The sequence below is a fragment of the Prionailurus viverrinus genome, chromosome A2 (genome assembly GCF_022837055.1).
Source record: "Prionailurus viverrinus isolate Anna chromosome A2, UM_Priviv_1.0, whole genome shotgun sequence".
Taxonomy (NCBI): domain Eukaryota; kingdom Metazoa; phylum Chordata; class Mammalia; order Carnivora; family Felidae; genus Prionailurus; species Prionailurus viverrinus.
Window position 1 is genome coordinate 131,580,965 of NC_062562.1, and position 19,570 is coordinate 131,600,534.

The window sequence follows — 19,570 nt, forward strand, 5'->3', positions numbered from 1 at the left end:
AAAAGTATTTGCTGATGACCTAATAATTACTTTTATGGCTTTTCACTGAAGTACAAGATGCTTTGATTACTGTTTTTCAAATAAAGGGTTCATATCACATATCATTTCTTGGCTGCCTTTAAATATTGAGTGACTGCAGGGGCACCTGGGTGGCTCAGTTGGTTAAGCATCTGACTTCGGCTCAGGTCATGATCTCATGGTTCATGGGTTCAAGCTCCACATCGTGCTCTGCACTGACAACTCAGAGCCTGGAGCCTGCTTCAGATTCTGTCTGTCTGTCTCTCTCTCTCTGTATCTCTGCCCCTTCCCTGTTCACACTATGTCTCTCTCTCAAAAATAAAAATAAACATTAAAAAAAATTAAATATTGAGTGACTTCAGTGGTGCCTGGGTGGCTCAGTCGGTTGTGTTCGACTTCAGCCTGGTCATGATTTCATGTCTCATGAGTTCGAGCTCCACATCAGGCTGTGTGCTGACAGCTCAGAGCCTGGAGCGTGCTTTGGATTCTGTGTCTCCCTCTCTTTGCCCCTCCCCCACTCGCATTTTCTCTCTCTCTCTCTCTCTCTCTCAAAAATAAATATTTTTTAAAAATTTTAATAGATAAATAAAAAATATTGAGTGATTGCGTTTTTAGCTTTAAATAAATTAGACAAATAAGAAAAAATGAAGAAGAGACAGATTAAATGATGCCTTAGCATTCAATAGCACCCAGATAGCCTTCAGTGGAATGTAATCAGGAATGAAAAACCTCTCCATGTATTGTATTGTATCAGTAGCCATGATGAAACTTCACATCGAACTTGACTTTCCTGGCTTTTTTTTTTTTTTAACTCTGTTACCTCGGCACCCAGTTCCACTGTATGGATTTGATTTGTCATGAAAATAGATGGCTGTGTAGTACAGTTTGGAAGAACAATACATCTTCTGTTCCTGACAGGAGTAGAGGTTCTCCTGTGTTCCTTCATCCCTGGCACCACTTTGCAATAGAAAATATGCTGAGGGGAGAATGAGAAAAATGGCTACGTATGCCATTTTTATTTTCTTAAGTCTCTTGCCTTTTATTTCTCCCTTTTTGTCTCTCCCCTTGTCCAGGGGAAGGGGCAAGGAGGGGTTAAGCAACCGCTGGGGAATGGAAAAAAATGAGAATAAGAGTAGCTGTGTTAGTGCTGTAGCTGCCCCAAGTGACCAAAGAATAATGTTTCAGCCTTTTGTAGATACTTTTCTTCTTTTTGTATGTGTTGATGGATCTGATACGCACGTGCCTTCTGCATCTGACACTTCCAATATGGAAGCCAACACACTAGACATAGGGTCAGTATTTATGGCTTGAGGCTGAGTTGGAGCCTCAGATAGGTCGTTTTCAGATCTCTTAAGATAAGGTCTAGCACTATTCTATAAGGAAAGAGTTCTCTCCTTGCTTACTTAACCAACCAGGTCCTCAGTATGGTTGTACATGAGAAGAAAAAACTAAAAACGTGGTTTTATTTTCATACATTAGTCTTTTACTTCTTTTCCTTATATATTCCATACTCAGTGTTGTCATCTGTTTATATTTATATGTGTCACAGTTCTCTCTCTCAGACCTCTCTCCCGGCACCAATTTTTTTTTCGAGTACATGAATGCCCTTTCTGTAGAGGACCATGGGGTCGGGACAATAATGTTAAGGAAAGGGGAAGTAAGAATAAAAAAGAGACAAAATATGGAGAGTTGAAGTCTACTTAGAGAACCTTACAGGAATTTTTAAATGCTCTTCTACCTCTTAAAAACATTTCTTGGGGCACCTGGGTGGCTCAGTCAGTTAAGCATCTGACTTCAGCTCAGGTCATGATCTCATGAGTACAAGCCCTGCATTGGACTCTGTGCTGACAGCTCAGAGCCAGGAGCCTGCTTCAGATTCTGTTTCCCTCTCTCTCTGCCCCACTTCCTGTTCATGCTTTATCTCTCTCTCTCTCTCTCTCTCTTTCTCTCTTTCTCTCTCAAAAATGCATAAACAGTAAAAAAAAAAAAATTCTTGTTAACCTACTACTATGTGCAAAATGTTGCTAGTTGCTATAACAAGCTATTTAAGCGGTGCCTGGGTGGCTCAGTCAGTTAAGCTTCCAACTTTGGCTCAGGTCATGATCTCATGGTTCAAGAGTTCAAGCCCTGCCATCAGGCTCCACACTGACAGTGCAGAGCCTGCTTGGGATTCTCTCTCCTTCTCTCTCAGCCCCTCCCCACGCTCATGCATGAATATGCACTCTCTCTCAAAATAAACATTTTAAAAGTGAAATGTCCAAATGTTTACTGTCTGTTACTAAATCTATTTCAGTAAGTTCCATCTTTTTCACAGGTTTTCTTTTTCTGTTCTAAGTGTTTGGGGTTTTGGATTGTATTTTATCTATCAACCATATAGCCTGATAAGCTGTCAGCTATATAGTCAACCTTTCCATTGCCTTTCTCCACATGAAGGAGACCACATTCTCTTCTTGGTACCATTTGATAATGAGATTGCAGTTGCCAATAGAAATCTTGTTAGATAAATGGGAAGATGAACAGCTTGTTGAATCCTGTCATCTTACTCCTCCTTTCATCAGATAATGCAGGTTTGGGTGTTATGCTTTGCTTTTAAATTTAGCCAATGTGCTTCTTCTAATTCTGCTCAGCAGATACAGGAATTATAAGCTTGGCTATTTCTCCAATCATCTGCCTCATTTCAGACAGTGGCCACAAATGAAATTTCTCTGTCTTGTTATATATGTGTTGAATTTAGACTGACTTCTCATTGCCTTATTATTTTGCCTTCAGTTCTTTTTTGTGGGAAACCAAATAGCTATGTCCTGGTTAAGGAGATTATAGGGAACACATTACACTGCTTTCTCACCCTGCTGAAAACAGGGGACCAGTATCTAGTTAATGCAGACCAGTATCTGGTTAATATCTATATAGGGGTTGGGTCCTGCTTGTGCTCATGAATTCCTTAGACCAAGTTATCTGTGGAATATCTTATCTTGTTCTCCACCCTGCTTTCGGCATCTGCTCTTTTGTAGTCTTGGGAATGCCTTGTTTTTTTGCATGCTTTCTATACTTTCTTACTGGCACGTAGCCACTGACATATTGCACAATGTTTTCCCTATAATGTATGCCTAATAAATATGGGAGCCTGAGAGCAGCTCAGGGAGACTTCCTTTGGCCTCCCTCTCAGCTCTCTTCGGAGTCTTGAGTAATCCGTCCTTTTTGCCATTCTCACCCTTGCTGGACAAAGCCAAAAGCTGAACCCACAATTGGTGACCCAACATGATAAGCTGAACCCACACTTTTTGTATACAAGATGACCACCCAGCTTTCATTGTATTGGAAAATGTGTGATAAAGCCTGTCTAAGCATTGTTACATTTAAAATTCATATAAACAGGGCGCCTGGGTGGCGCAGTCGGTTAAGCGTCCGACTTCAGCCAGGTCACGATCTTGCAGTCCATGAGTTCGAGCCCCGCGTCAGGCTCTGGGCTAATGGCTCAGAGCCTGGAGCCTGTTTCCGATTCTGTGTCTCCCTCTCTCTCTGCCCCTCCCCCGTTCATGCTCTGTCTCTCTCTGTCCCAAAAATAAATAAAAAACGTTGAAAAAAATATATAAAAATAAATAAATAAAATTCATATAAACATAGATGCAATTTCAGAAAAACTTCTTTATCACATAAAAATAAATCATTTTTAATGTTCCCATATATCTGTTTATTGAATTTGGGAATAGTAAAGTTTAATCATTTCCATTCCTTTACAGAGTAATTTCATTTCATTGAATATTTATTTCATATTTCTACAATGCTCTGCTGCCTTTCCATTTACAAATTTTCTAGCAATTATCAGTCAACAATTTTATTGTTTTGGGATAATTAAATGTTCTTATCAAACCCTATCATTCTAAAGTAAGTAGCATATTGAGTCTTCTTACCATCCTTTCTTTTTGATTATTCTAAGGTACATTTTATATTGGAGGAAAAGGTTCACTGAACAGCCTGTTACAGATTTTTGTAGTGTGATAAGAATCAATTCCACAGCTCCACTTGGTAAGTATACATCTTAGCTACTATCTTTTCCCTACAATGCACAAATTCAAAAGATAATCTTACTTTCTTATATTAGAATTCTCACTTTCACAATAGCTAAAATTAAATTGTTCTGTTTATGTTGCCTGACTTCAATAAAGCTAAAGCAGAGCTATGTACCAGAAGAAAGATCCTAATAGGCATACATATATATATGTTTTTTAAAAGAATACATCTTTCTGGGAAAAGATAAATATCATTTCTCATTTATTTTCCTAATCTCTCAACAGAAGAACAAGACAATTACTTTTTGTTATGTGATGTTTTACCAGAAGATAGAGTACTTAGAGAGGAACTTCAGAAACAAAGACTGGTAAGAATTATTTTAGAGAGTGAACAGTGTGTTGGAAATACATGCAAAATCACTTTTGTTATTTTTGTTTGTTTGTTTTCACTTTTTAACCTGTAAACTTTCATGCACAAAAGAAACAATACAAAAAGACCTTAAAACAAGAAAAGTATCCACTTGATTGGAAATTAAAGTATTTCATGTTAAAAATGCAGTGAGAATTTTTGGCTTTGTTTTGCTTCCTGGATTATCTCTAAAATAACAACAGGGCTTACACATTTTAGTGTAATTTTAGCTGCCTGGCACATGCTAGGGTTCAGCAGTTGTGGAAAAATGCCCTCAGCTAAAATTGAGTTGAATTAATTAACTTTTTTTTCTCCTCCTCACTGGAATGTGCTATACACTGGCACTTCTTTTATTCTCCTTATGAATTAAGCATATGGTTTGATCACAGTAGCCTTTCTCATTTTCAGCCTTAATCATAAGCAAGCTTATTTGAATATCTCAGCATTTTTGGTCTGTAAAAAAGGTAACTATATAGAAGTGTGAAAAATTTTATGTTCGTAAGTTGAACAGAAATTGGCTCATTTTTTTAAGTTAATAATTTTGCTTAAAAATTTGCAGTTTTCCATTATTTGTGATTTAGTCTCAACTGTTACTTGAAAGTGACTTGCTCTTCCTTTAGTAGTTACCTGTTAAGTGTTCCAGTGTCTTTGGATTGGGCTAGATAACGTTATGAAAGAGAACTGTGATTTCAGTGTTCCTACTAAATTCTCAGGACATCTAAGAATAAAATAAATCCTATCTACCGTAGTCCTAGGATTTAAGAAAGTCTCGGGGTGCCTGGGTGGCTCAGTCGGTAGGATTTAAGAAAGTCTCCTGAATGGGGCGCCTGGGTGGCTCAGTCGGTTAAGCTTCTGACTTCAGCTCAGGTCATGATCTGAGTTTGTGAGTTAGAGCCCCGCCTTGGGCTCTGTGCTGACAGCTCAGAGCCTGGAGCCTGCTTCGGATTCTGTGTCTCTTCCTGTCTCTGCCCCTTCCCTGCTCATGCTCCGTCTCTCTCTCTGTCTCTCAATAATAAATAAATATTAAAAAAAAAAAAAAAAGAAAGAAAGTCTCCTGAAGCACATTATATTCTGTAAACATCCCAAATCATTATTTCTCACATAAGGAGAGATGATATTGTTAGATGTTGATTTTATATGTAAGAAAAATTAGGCTTTTACTATAGCACCAAACCAGTAAAGAAACAGGACTTTCTAAGTTTTTCTTCTTTCCCTATTGTAATGTCTTAAGAAATCTACAAAACAAGGATGAATTTACTGTCGTATTTTATGGATTTTGTTTGCTTGTGCTTATTCATAATTTTTTATTGCTTTGCATTTTTTCACTGTTGCTCACAGTGGCCTTAATGAAGATTGATCTAACTGACATAATCCTGGTGCCCCCCCGCAAAGATTTCTTTGTATCAGACCCTACTGCTTCACCCATCACTAGTACCACATACACAGAATCTTTACTGTATGTCTACAGATAGATACAGCCCCTAGAAATACTATATCTATAAAATTTAGGTGACCTTTTAAGATTCTGACACTAATTTCAACATGTGTTTGTTTTTGTTTTTTTTCCCCAAATCACTAATCAATTCTCCAACACCAGCTGAGTGTCCTACAATTCAACTCAATTCTGACACAATCTCCCGAGAGATAGTATCGGATTCCACAGGTTAAGGGCTTGGTCCCACAAATCTGCCCTCCACTTCAGATGTCAGTCATAAGTCCAGGTTGTTACCTGTGCTTTTGACCCACTGACTATATAAATCAGAGGTTTCCATGACCCTCCCCCCCGCCCACCACTGCTGCCTTGAGTTGATTAATTTGCTAGAGGAGCTCACTCTAGGAAATCAGTTTACTCACTAGATTACCTGTTTATGTCAAAGGATATCAAAGCATATGAATCAGTAACCAGCTGAAAAGCTACGTGGGATGAAGTCCCAAGCAAAGGAGCTTCTATCCCTGTAGAGTTTGAGGCCTGGCAAGACAGCACATGGATGCGTTCTGGTTCATCAACATGGAGGCTCTCCAAACCTTGTCCCTTTGGGTTTTTTATGGAGGCTTTGTTACTTAAGATATGTCTGATTAATTCATTGGCCATTGATGATTGAATTCAGTCTCCATCCCGTCTCCCCTCCAAAATTCCAATCCTGTAATCACATGGTTGGCTCCACTGACCACCATTCCTCATCCTTAGGTTAGTGCTTTCCAAAAGTCACCTCATTAACATATCAAAAAACACTTTTTATAGGTCTCAACACTTCGGACTTTAGGAGCTATGTGCAGGGACAAAGACCAAATATATGTTTCTTACTATAAATTACAACAGCACACCTTTTTACCAACTTTATAGACTGACAAAGTGATAGATTTGATAAAAGTGAGTATTATAGCAGCTTAAGCAAAATGTGAAACTGCAGTCAGTTCATACATATGAATATATTTGTTGAATTCCTCCTTACCTACATGATCATACAAAGAAAAAAATGAGGGGCACCTGGGTGGCTCAGTTGGTTGAGTTTCTGACTTTGGCTCAAGTCATGATCTCACGGTCCGTGGGTTTGAGCCCCGCGTCAGGCTCTGTGCTGATAACTGACAGCTCAGAGCCTGGAGCCTACTTTGGATTCTGTGTCTCCCTCTCTCTCTGACCCTCCCCCATTCATGCTCTGTCTCTCTCTCTCTCAAAAATAAGTAAACATTAAAAAAAATTTTTTTTAAGTGCAAGGCACAGTTCATGACATAAAAAAGCATACAGTCTAGAGAGAAAAGCAAATATGTGTTCTTATCTCAGTACTGGAGATGATAGAATATCTTATTGGGCTGTGAAGATTGAGATAATGCATGTAATACACTTAGAACAAACAGTATCTGCCACATAGAAAGTGCTCAATAAATGTTGTAGACAAATAACACTAATAATACTGTGTCTTAACAATGAAATGGATTTGGATAATTAGTGAGTTGTGGAAATGGGAAGAAAAGTGCATATGGATCTGAATATTCAAGATGTCGGGAAAATTGATTAAATCTAATCTGGCTATGGTAGAAAGATTTTTGGAGGAGGAGTATGGGATGGATTTAAAGAGATGTGATGTAATTAAATTGTAGAAATCCTTCAGTGCCAGGAACATTTACTTTGTAATAGAAAAGACCCATGGATGTCTCCTCACTGTCTCTGAAAATGAAGTGGAGCTATGTAAAAATCCATTTAAAACTGATAAATCCTGGCAAAGAGCAGACCAACTTGGAGATAGGAAAGAAGCTAACCATTACTGAGTGCCAGCCATATGCCATGCCTTGCCTTAGGTCCTTTATAATAACCCTGTGAAGTAGCTATTAAATGCTGTTCTGTTGATGAGGAAACTGTGGCATAGAAAGACTAATTTGCCCAGGACGACATAGTGAACAAGAAGCAGAGCTGGGATTTTAAGCCAAGTGTGCCCGATACATGCCTTTGTAAGGGGTGCCATGACAGTCTAGTAGTAATTTATTCAACTTCCCATATGTCTTACTGTTATTCTGGACTCTGTGAATTACTCCATCGTGGATGCTATGGTCTGACAGGTCAGGGTAGGTAAAGGATTGAGGCTAACAATGGAGTTTAGGGAAAGCAGAGATTTCCAATTGGCTGTCACTGGGAATCATGGCCAAAGGATCAAAAAGAAAAGATTTGCCAGAAAGCAGGAAGACAGGCTAAATTTGCAGTCAGTCATTTCATCACAATTTTATGCTCTATAGTGTGGAAACATGAGGTTGGTGTAGATGATCTTCCTTTAGGAGTTTGCATTGATGACAAAATATCTCTCTTTTATGTATGAGCTCTACACATCAGTAATAGGCATTTCCAGATGAAGTCCAACTGATCAAATGGAACAGCTTTCATTAAAGGTAATAATACCTCTTTATTCCATCAAGACCAAGAACTTTTTTTTTCATTTTTTTTTAATGTTTATTCTTGAGAGAGAGAGAGAGAGAGAGAGAGAGAGAGAGAGAGCAGGAGCGGGGGAGGGGCAGAGTGAGAGAGGGAGACAATCTGAAGCAGGCTCTTGGCCGTGAGCAGTCAGCACAGAGCCCTATGCAGGGCTCGAACTCACAAACCCAGAGATCATGGCTTAAGCTGAAGTCGGATGCTTAACTGACTGAGCCACCCAGGCGCCCCAAGGACAAGAACTTTTTCAACCAATTTTAAGAATATGCATTGGTGTACCATTCCTGAAAGGTGCTTTGTTATCAAGTATTGGAACTCTTGAAGAGGTTTATGCCCTTGTTCTTCTCCAAGAACTCCTCCTAATAGAATTATACACCCAGAGGGTTAAGTCAACGACTCTGCCACAGCTTGACAGTTTTTCTTTATTTAGTCTTTCCTTATTTGCTATTGATTGTATTTTACCAAACAGTTTCTCTTCACTCATCAGACTTTCAATCTAACTTCTGGAAAATATACTTTAAACTAGTCAAGCCGCTTTATGGTAATGGGTATATAATCTAAGCTGTGTTTAAGTGAACTCAGCTTAGTATCAGTAGCATCTCAACTCCAGTCCATGAGGGAGGACCCTCAAACTAGAGTACTAGTGTGGCATTTGCTATCCTGATTTGCATTAATGGTAACTTGTATGTGGATTATTCTTTGATATTTACTCTTTCATTTGGAACTCTTTATTGAGTTCATAGGATTTGAGTTCATACTCACATGATTTGAGTTCATATTGACTTTGTAACTTCTTTGAGGGCAGGAGTTATGTCTTATATTTAAGTATCCTTCAGTAGTACTCAATATATTGCTAAGTTCATATTGGTGTTTTTCCCCAAACTCCATTTTTTTTTAATTCTTATTTCTGTGTGAGTAGCTAGAGACAAATAGTCTAAATGATTCACTTCATGTTACCATAGCAGATTTAAGGCTAGAGCCATATTTCTTTTTTCATTTTCTTCTAGACCACTGGTTCCTTGAGACATTTGTGAGTTTCATGTGTTCCCATTTTTCATTTTGAAAAGCTAAATTCCTATTTATCACTTCTTTGAATTTTTTTATTTGTATTCAGAAGGGAACTACAGAATTAGGAAAGATTCTTGAGAGTTTAATAGGTTGTATACATTCATTTCTTAAGTTTCTTCTTTAAAAGTGTTCCCTTGATCTCACCATTTTACCTTAATGTCCTCCAGTGACTCTCTACCCTCTTTTCTCTTCAGTGGGTGTATGTAAGTTTCTCAAGGTCTTGTCTCTCATCCAGGTTGCGTACTCTCATAACTACTACCACTACACTAACAGCTCAAATACTGGTGCTGGTGTAGAGTAGGCAGTTAGAATAAATACCTTTTGATTGAGTTCGTTTATAGCTTTCATCCTGGCTCACCTCTGAACCACAATTCTAACTGTCCTTATGTTAAACTTCTCCATATAGATTTCCAATAACACCTTAAGTTGAGTGTGCCTAAAACTGAACTTATTTCTTTCTCTACTGAAGTGTGTGATTTGCCTGTTTTCTTATGTAATGATACCACCATTCTCCTAATCACTCAATTGGGAAATTTCTAGGAACATCTTTAATTCCTGTCAGTTCCACCTCTGAGTCCCATATCCATACCCTTCTTTGTAATCCTCGTGCCTTTTATCTCACCTTCCCAATGGACTTACCTCTCCAATCAACTGGCATTACCTCCAGAACTTTAATAGTAAAATATATAGCAGATCATTTTATTCTCTTCTGCTAAAACCTGCAATGGTCTTTATTATCTATATATTCTTAAGATTTTCTGGATTAAGTCTGTATGTCAGTGTCTTTTACCTTTCAGTTACCCAATGTCAGTTCATTAATTTATTGAATAAATACTTATCTTGCAGCAGACAGTGTTCTGGATGTTGTTGCTATAGCAGTGGGTGAAATAGGCCACATTCCCTGCCCTCTAGTGATAAACTGCATGTCTCACATTTACTTAAGTGTATTAGATACTTTCAGGACTCTGCTTCATCACCCAGTAATGCCAGCCCCACCTGTCCACCTGTATAAATAACATACCCCTCAAGATACTGCTTAAATGCCACATTTGCCACAGAAGCTTCCCAGATGCCACCTGTCAGAATTAATAATCTCGATTGAACTCTTTTAATGCACTATTTTATTTGGCTTTTCAATTATAGCTAGTTTAAAAATCTATCTTCCTTACTGGAATAGATGCTTCTTAAGGGTTGGGACTGTCATGTTTACTTTGTATCTTCTCAGCCTTATTCATAAAGGTTTAACTTAAGGGGCACCTGGGTGACTGACTCAGTTGGTTAAGCATCCGACTTCAGCTCAGGTCATGATCTCATGGTTCACGAGTTCGAGGCCTGCATCTGGCTCTGTGCTAACAGTGCAGAGCCTGGAACCTGCTTCAGATTCTGTGTCTCCCTTTCTCTCTGCCCCTCCCCTGCTCACACTCATTTTCTCTCTCAAAAATAAATAAACATTAAAAAAAAAAAAAAACTTTTAAATAAAGAGTTAACTTAATTTTAATCTTTAAGTGTTGGTGAGATATTTCTATAAAACCATAGAGTCAGCTGTCCCTGATTTTTAAAAGGGATATAAAGTATCGAGGCACACATCTTTAATCACTGGGTTACACTTTAGCATTAAAAAGCACTAGTTTTTCAATTTGCCTATGGGAGAAGATGTGGCATTCCATAGGTCTCAGTAGTAAGATGTAACTTTTAATTAAATTAGGATAAGAGGAAATATCCATTTAACTGCATGGAAGTTTCTTTTTTTTAATCACTATTATAAATGTCAACTTAAGCAGTCATTCATGACAACTATAAATGTTTTATGACAATTACAAAAAAATTTAAAAAAAATTTTTAATGCTACTTCATATATTCCACTTTCCCCCCCACAATGAAACAACAAAATGAAATTCTATGTCTCTGCCTAAGATTTTTTTTACTCGTGCCATTTTCCTTTATAGATTTTAGAGATTTTTAGTAAAGTATTAAATTACTTTCTATAGTGTCTTCAAAGTAAAAAGTCATTTTGCATTTAAACCTTTCTTCCATAATTCCTTCCCTTGAAAGAACAAGCCCTCTAATTGCATCTAGAATAAGTTTCCCAAATATAATGTGATATCTCCCTTTGAATTGTAACATTCTTAACAATCAACATAGATCAAGTTAGCAAAAATGACCATTGAGTGATTTTAACCTTCAGATTAGTTAATGTTTCCGTTCAGGAAACATGAAAACTCAGCCTGAAACTATACTACACTGAATTCTCAAGTTTACCACTTTGAACTCCTTCAACAAAACTTGAAATTTACATGGCATTTTTTATACACACTGGCTCGGTGAGGCCAGTAAGATCATATCATTGTTTTTGTTTAGATAGAAAATACAGGGCCAAAGATGCTGGGAGAAATGTTCAAGGCCACAGTTATCTGACTGAAAAAGGAAGAGAAGCAAGTCAGACTTTTACTATTTCCCACCCCCACCCCCATGCGCCATTCTTTTTCCACTTGTACCAGGATCCTTTATCCAATGTGATCCTACTTCTGGAAGCAGAAGTGACATTTTCTAAACTGACATTTGTTACAATGAATAAAATTGGAAGAATGGTATATAAATACATATGTAAATAAATAATAGTGTTTTGTTTCTATTGCTAAGATTTTTTAAAGAAAATCCAATTTCCTACTTTATTATCTTAAATTAGTGGTAGATTTCTTACTCCTAAGCTTGTTGCATTTTCTTTTAAAACTTGAAGATGGTGTGTTTTCAGAGTTTCCCCTATGTTTAGAGAAACATAGATGTATCCCTGACCTTGAGTTTATCCAAGAAAATACTTCCTTTGACGGAAGTATTATGATTGTGCTGATCCGTGCCACAGCTCTCTCCTCTTTTAGTGTCAGAGGTGGGCATTTTGCAGTCTTCTATAGCCACCTTTCCACTTTTTAATTCTTCCTCTTTTTGCCTAGGCTAGATTCCCTCATATCTTTAGTACAAATAGAAATGAAGCTTTTTGGGACGCCTGGGTGGCTCAGTCGGTTGGACGTCTGACTTCGGCTCAGGTCATGATCTAGCGGTCTGCGAGTTCGAGCCCCACATCGGGCTCTATGCTCAGGGCCTGGAGCCCGCTTCTAGTTCTGCGTCTCCTTCTGGCCCTGACCCTCCCCTACTTACACTCTGTCTCTGTCTCTGTCTCTCTCTCTCTCTCTCTCTCTCTCTCTCTCTCTCTCTCAAAAATAAACATTTAAAAAGCCATTAAAAAAAAAAATAGAAATGAAGCTTTTCTAATTCTCATGTGTTTAACTCTTGCAATTTTTTTTCTTCTGTACTTCTGCTTTTCTGTTTTTCATAGTAATGGTCTGTTCCGTGTAACGCTTACCTTTATGTAATTTTTTTCTCTAGTAGCTAATTCTTCTAGATGTTCTATCTCTCCTGTCTCTTCCTTTCTTTTCAGAAGACACTTCAGTACAACTCTAAGTAGAATAAAAATGCTGTCTTTCTATCCTATGTAGCAAGCAGATGGTTGTTGCTGTTATCATTGCAGTTTCAGAAGGGGTAGGAGGTGCTGATGTCTTTCAAAAAGGTGGAATATTAGTCACATCGAACCTCGTGGATTTGTGGGAGTATATATCATAAACCAGTTAAGAAATTTCTCTCTGGCTTTTATGTTTTACTGTCTTGCTTTAGTCTTTGACATATCTTTTCTCATTTATTTATTAAGATCCTTGGTATTATTGTCAGAGGGAACTTTCTTTCAGCTCTCATAAAATGCTGAGAACAGTGGATTTTATTGTTCTGTTTTAAGAAATGGTATTGTGTCATTGAGAGTCCTTGCTTTCATACAGCTACTCCTGCCTCTATGTGCAGAGGTGTGTTTTTGTTAAAGTATAGTAAGTATCCTGTATGTGTATATTGCTAACATAAATTCAGAATGCTGAAGTCATCAGATTCTGGCAGACAGGTTAGTCTTTCCTGGAGCTACCTGGCATTTTTTGACACTTAAAAAGGAATTCTTTGGGGAGAATGAGTAGCTTTTTACTTGACCCCTACTCAGAGGGCTTCTAACATATTTAAGGAACTTGCAGGCAGATTCTGATCTGAACATAGTTGAAACTATACATCAATATCTTTACACAAAATGTATTCATTTCCATTTTACTTTGTTAATCAAACTTGCTCTCGAATCCTTAAATTAGTGGAAGTTTACTGAGATTTTTGTACTTTAATTTCCTTATACTGAATTTTTATATTAGACAAAGGATGTGATAGAAAAAATAAGCCTTTACCGAAACTGAGTGAGATCAAAATGAAAATACCCTGCTTACTGTCAGAAGATATGAGAAAAGGCAGAAAGAACAAGAGAGGGTGATGTTAGTCTTTATCCTTCCTGAGTCTGAAACATTTGGAAGACTGTTTCAGTAGTTCATATGCTGTTCACTCATTCAACTCATCTAACTCTAATAATTGAAATTTTCCAATACTTTCAAATTTATTTGGAATAAAAATCAAGACTCCTTACCAAGATCCCAAAGGGTCTAGTGCCTGTTTCTCCCACCCACTTGGATCACTGCTTCCAGCCACAGTGGCCATGTTCCATCCCTGTCCCTTAGACACACCAAGCTCTGTCCAGCATCTCATGTTGTTTGCACTTGCACTTGCTATTTGCTCTGCTTGCGATACTGTTCTCCGAAATCTCATGGTTTTCCTGAAGAGGAAGGGAAGAGTTTTTGGAGAAGCTGATACCTGAGGTGAGCGTCTAGAATGGCACTGCAGGCGAATGAATGCTTTGGAAATGCTTTTGGAATTCACATGACCAAAGTGATTTGGGAAAAATTGGTGTCTGTAGAGGATTAGCTTTAGCTATCAGCTACGGTGTAGACACTCAAAACTTAATATTGACAGATTAATTTACTGAAAACTCTTTTCTCAGTGAGTAGGAAAAATTTAAAACGATTGTGAATTCCAGATTATAACCAAAAAGAAGTCATAGGTTGCAGTGCCCAGTATAAAATCAAACCTTTAGTTAACATTTGGGAAATGTTTTGCTGAGTAATGGCATTTGTTTTAGCCAACTGGAGTGTCCAAGTCACCTGTTTTCACCAAAAATAAATAAATAAATAAATAAATAAATAAATAAATAAATAACCAACCAACCTTCTATATGTTAATTTCAGTTCATTTACTTCTTGGTGGTAGAAGGCATTGGAGAACAGGAAGTAGATAACACAAACTTCTGTGGTCTCTTTCTTTTTTTTTTTTTTTTTTTTTTTTTAATCACCAAAGATAGCTGAGGTGCCATTCTCCAGGTCTTGATGTCAGTTTCTCAAAGGAATGCCAGCCCAGAATCTCCAGTGCTGTACTTAGAAGCTGCAAATGTTCACACTCTTAAAAAGAAAAGGCTCATCATTGTTCCATATGTATTAGGGGTTTTGCCATTTGGTGTGCAGTCTGGGTTCTGGTATTGTAACCAAGTCACTTCAAAAGAAAGCAAGTACTTTGTGACTCATTTATATCAACAGTACAGACCTTTTTCTGCATCTGACTGATGCAGTTTTTAATATATAATGCTTTTCTTTAAACCTCCATTTTGTTGACTGCCTACTGTTTCATTTTTTGCCCTGAACTTGTACTGATGGCTGAAACTTAAGAAAATCTAAATTCTAAACTGTTCCAGGATTGATTATTTTCGGGGTTTTAACTCCTCTAAGATCTCTAAATTCTCATGTTATCATCTCTTTCCTTGACTGTATGATCTTTTGTAATCCCATCATATGAGTAAAAAAAATAAATGCACTCTGGACCTTTGCTGGTCCCCAGGCATCTTAGGGAACAGAATGACCAAGGGGCAGTGCTGCAGGTCTCCTTGTCTGCCTTCTTTCCCTATCATCCCATTGGGCTGCAGCTGGACGTATGCCATCTTTTTAGAAGATAAGCTTCGGGGCGCCTGGGTGGCGCAGTCGGTTAAGCGTCCGACTTCAGCCAGGTCACGATCTCGCGGTCCGTGAGTTCGAGCCCCGCGTCAGGCTCTGGGCTGATGGCTCGGAGCCTGGAGCCTGTTTCCGATTCTGTGTCTCCCTCTCTCTCTGCCCCTCCCCCGTTCATGCTCTGTCTCTCTCTGTCCCAAAAATAAATTTAAAAAGTTGAAAAAAAAATTAAAAAAAAAAAGAAGATAAGCTTCATCTCCATAAATTTCAAATATCTTAAATATTTATTTTTTTAATATTTAAATCTTTTAACACATGCTTATAACTTTTTTTTTTAATTTTTTTTTTTCAACGTTTATTTATTTTTGGGACAGAGAGAGACAGAGCATGAACAGAGGAGGGGCAGAGAGAGGGAGACACAGAATCGGAAACAGGCTCCAGGCTCTGAGCCATCAGCCCAGAGCCTGACGCGGGGCTCGAACTCACGGACCGCGAGATCGTGACCTGGCTGAAGTCGGATGCTTAACCGACTGCGCCACCCAGGCGCCCCAATAACTTTCTTGAATTTTCTAAGAAAAATGCTTTGTCGTACTTGCTTGACACACTGCAAGGTAGGATCTCCTGGTCCTGTTTTCATATCCAGCTCATATACCACAAAGCACTATTGCACACTCAGAAAGAACTCAGATACAAGATTTTATTTCTCCACATTCCTGCCCTCTCCCCTGGTAGTGGCAAGCCTCTGCTTTGGAGCAATGCAGGCTTTGGGTCCTTCCCCCGGCAGCTTCTGGCTTTTGCTTTGAATGCTAAAGAATGTCCCCAGGAAGCAAGTGGGGTTTTGTGCCTGCTCTCCACCGATGGGCTGTTGTTCATATTTCTTCCCCCCTTCTCCCAGTCTTTCTCCTGAGAACTTGGAGAAAACCCGTGGAATAGAGCTGGACCCTTTTATGTCTAGGGTTCCCAGGGACTTAGCCTTTAAAAATTCTATAAAATTTCAGCTGTTTTCTTCTACTTGTCTTTTCCTCCTGTGTTCTGCCAAAGGGGAGATAATGTGTGTGCCCCTGCCTCTCCTCAGACAGGTTTATCACCTTTTGTAATTCAGTTTGTCTGGTTGCCTTGTGACTTCAGGGTTTTTTTCTTTTCCTTTAAAAAAAATAACAGCTTTATTGAGATATAATTCACATAAATACAATTCACTCTTCTAAAGTATACAATTCTAGGGCGCCTGGGTGGCCCAGCTGGTTAAGTGTCTGACTCTTGATTTCAGCTCAGGTCATAATGTCACAGTTTGTGAGTTCGAGACCCGCACTGACAGTGCAGAACTGCTTAGGATTCTTTCTGTCTGCCTCTCTCTTTGCCCTTACCCCTCATGTGCATGCTCTCTTTTCTATCAAAATAAACAAATCAACTTAAAAATATATATAAAGTATACAATTCCAGGTGCAAGTATATAAAGTTTTGGATTCTAAGTGAGGAATGATTTCTTTTTCTTTTCTTTTTTTGATTTTCCAGCATTTTCTCATTGTGGCTTTCTTAATACTAAGCACAATAGCAGAGGAGAACTCCTCCTTTTCCATCTGCTTTATTTTAATTAATATCTTAGTGATTAAGTGGCACTTTTAGTTAAAGTTGATGCTTTTCTTTCACAGAGTTCAAAGAGACACACGCATGTATTTGTTTACTGAATGAGGAATAGCTTGAAGAGACAACTGACCCAACTAACTAGTTGTCATAAATAAATTCTAAAATCTATTCTTGTTTGGTACCCAATCTTAATCTTTTAACCAAGTTATTAGTGATAAGCACATCAATAAATTCCTGTATTTAGTTATCTTGGTATACATTTTGCCAGAAGTTTGTCTTTGGAGGATATGCTAGCAAATTACGTGACTCATTTCCAGGTGTTATTTGGGTAATTTTCTGACAACCCTCCACCCACCCACCCAATCGGGACAAGGCAACTGGTAACACCTTATTTAAAATTTCATCCATGCTAAAAATTGTGTGACCATGATAAACAGAATACAACTTTAGAGGCCAGTAGCTAGTGTTGGGATGGTGGGAGTGGGGATTAAAAATGATTGTTTTAGAAGAATTTTTACCTAGTGTGTGGCTGTTCTCAAGTCATTTCGACAAAGAATTGAATGACTTGTCATGCAAGCTCCAATCCATGTTTAGGACTCTACAGTTTCTACGAGGGAATCAACTGAAATATCTCCTGATTACCTTCTAAGGTCTGTGGCTCTGCATCCAAGCGAGAGTTGAGGAAAGTTAACATTCCAGGTGCTTTACTGGAAAGACAAAGTCAAGATTATTACCAGCCAATATTTATAAAAACCACATTCAGGGGAAATTGTTTGAGTTCAATAGTTTTCTAAATAGACTTAAACTTTCAACCTCCAATCAGGAGGAAGCAGGTATCTATATTGCATCACAACAACTCTCCTCCAGTCCCTCTGCACTTCACTGAGTTTGGAATGTGCTTTGGAATGTGCTTTGGAGTGAGCTTGTTTTGAGGATCATTATGAGAAATAGTCCATGTTGTTTGGCCTACTTATTCTAAGTATATTGTCCATTAGATCACATTGTATACTTATTGTCAGTGACTTCTAGCTCCCCAGAGTTAAGCCAAACTTCACAAAGCACAGACACCCCCACCCCAAGACTATCCTTATTTTAACAGCAGCCGCAAGTTGGGGGATCTCCTGGCCACCTTTACTCCTGTCCAGCTGCTTACAAATTCAGGGGTTCCCTCTACCCCACAACTTCCAGAACTCTGGAAACCACTATACATATGATTACAATTTTGTTATAAAAATAGATACAAACCACAGCCAGACAGAAAAATACATAGGAAGAGATCTGGGAAAGTCCTAAACACAAGGTTGCTTTCATCTCCAGGGACCTTTTGCCTTCCTAGCACATCAGTGTGCAACAATACACAGAATATTGCTAATTAGGAAAGCTTAACCAAACTTTGGTGTCCAGAGGCTTTTGTTTGTTGTAACTTTATTTTCTATTTTTTAAAATTTACATACAAATTAGTTCGCACTCAGTGAAGCTATGACTTTAGGAGTAGATTCCTCAATGCCGCCCCCACCCATTCAGCCCATCCCCCCTCCCACTACCCCCCCCCCAGCAACCTTCAGTTTGCTCTCCACATTTATGAGTCTCTCCTGCTTTGTCCCCCTCCCTGTTTTTACACTATTCTTGCTTCCCTTCCCTTATGTTCATCTGTTTTGTCTCTTAAAGTCCTCATATGAGTGAAGTCATATGATTTTTGTCTTTCTCTGACTGACCAACTTCACTTAGCATATGAAACTTCATTAAGCATGACTGACTGAATGGTTGACCACATAGCTGAACTCAACCTCCAGTTCTCCCCCTCTTTCTGAGGTGAGGCTGAGATCATGTGGCTCAAAGCCCTAACCCACTAGGTGGTTGGACTTTTTGGCATGACAGACTCCATCCTGAGTTATCTCATTAGCATTAAGTATCAGGTGCTGTTAAAGGCTCACCCCGAATAACAAGGACATGAATCACTCAAGAAATGCCAGGGGATTAGACATTACCTCCCAAGAATAGGGGACAAAGCCAGACAAACTCTGTTGGACAACTCCCCCCCCCTCCACCCCCACCTTCTGATCTGTTTACCCTTTCTACTAAAGCTGATAGCCAAATTTGGGATCTACCTTTAGGTTTGAACTAGTTTGTGTATGTGCATATTTGTACATACATATTTCTTCTTTTTATTTTTTAATCTTCAATTTACGTGCCCACCCTATCGTATTTTATCCTTATTTTACTCTCATTTTTATGCTCCATTGTTTCATAGCAGCCTGAAATACTTACTGGGCCAAGGTGGAGGTGTAAATGAAATAATCCCCAAGACCTCAGAGATAATCCATGGTTCTGGAAATAGAAAGCAGTAGGACTAAAAGATACTGCTGCCTTTCTTTGGAGGCTTTGGGCCACCACTCTAACTTTAGTAGGGATGTTTTTTGTGTCCTCTATTGGAAGAGCTCGGCTGATCTCCCCAACTGAGAATGCCTAACAGGTTCCACTGTGCTTCTGCTGTGGACTAATTTGGGGAGGATCCTTTGGAGTGTGCTGTTTTCTCTCACAGTCACTCATGCAGTTGTGCAGATGGGAAACTCTGTGTGAATCCAGTGTATCAGTATCTATAGAATGTTTTTGATTATCTATAATTAATAACATTAGCCTTAGTTTTACTTCCTTATGG

At 38.5% G+C, this 19,570-nt stretch overlaps 1 protein-coding gene across 3 annotated transcripts in view; it reads left to right on the forward strand.

Annotated features, from left to right (window-relative positions):
* ZNF277 (zinc finger protein 277) overlaps positions 1 to 19,570 on the forward strand; it is a 118,280-nt gene that overhangs the window by 75,196 nt on the left and 23,514 nt on the right. For all 3 annotated transcript variants that reach the window (XM_047849252.1, XM_047849253.1, XM_047849254.1), the window contains 2 exons: positions 3,956 to 4,044; positions 4,314 to 4,396. In XM_047849252.1, the coding sequence (XP_047705208.1) occupies positions 3,956 to 4,044; positions 4,314 to 4,396 (172 nt within the window). The remainder of the gene's footprint in view (positions 1 to 3,955; positions 4,045 to 4,313; positions 4,397 to 19,570) is intronic.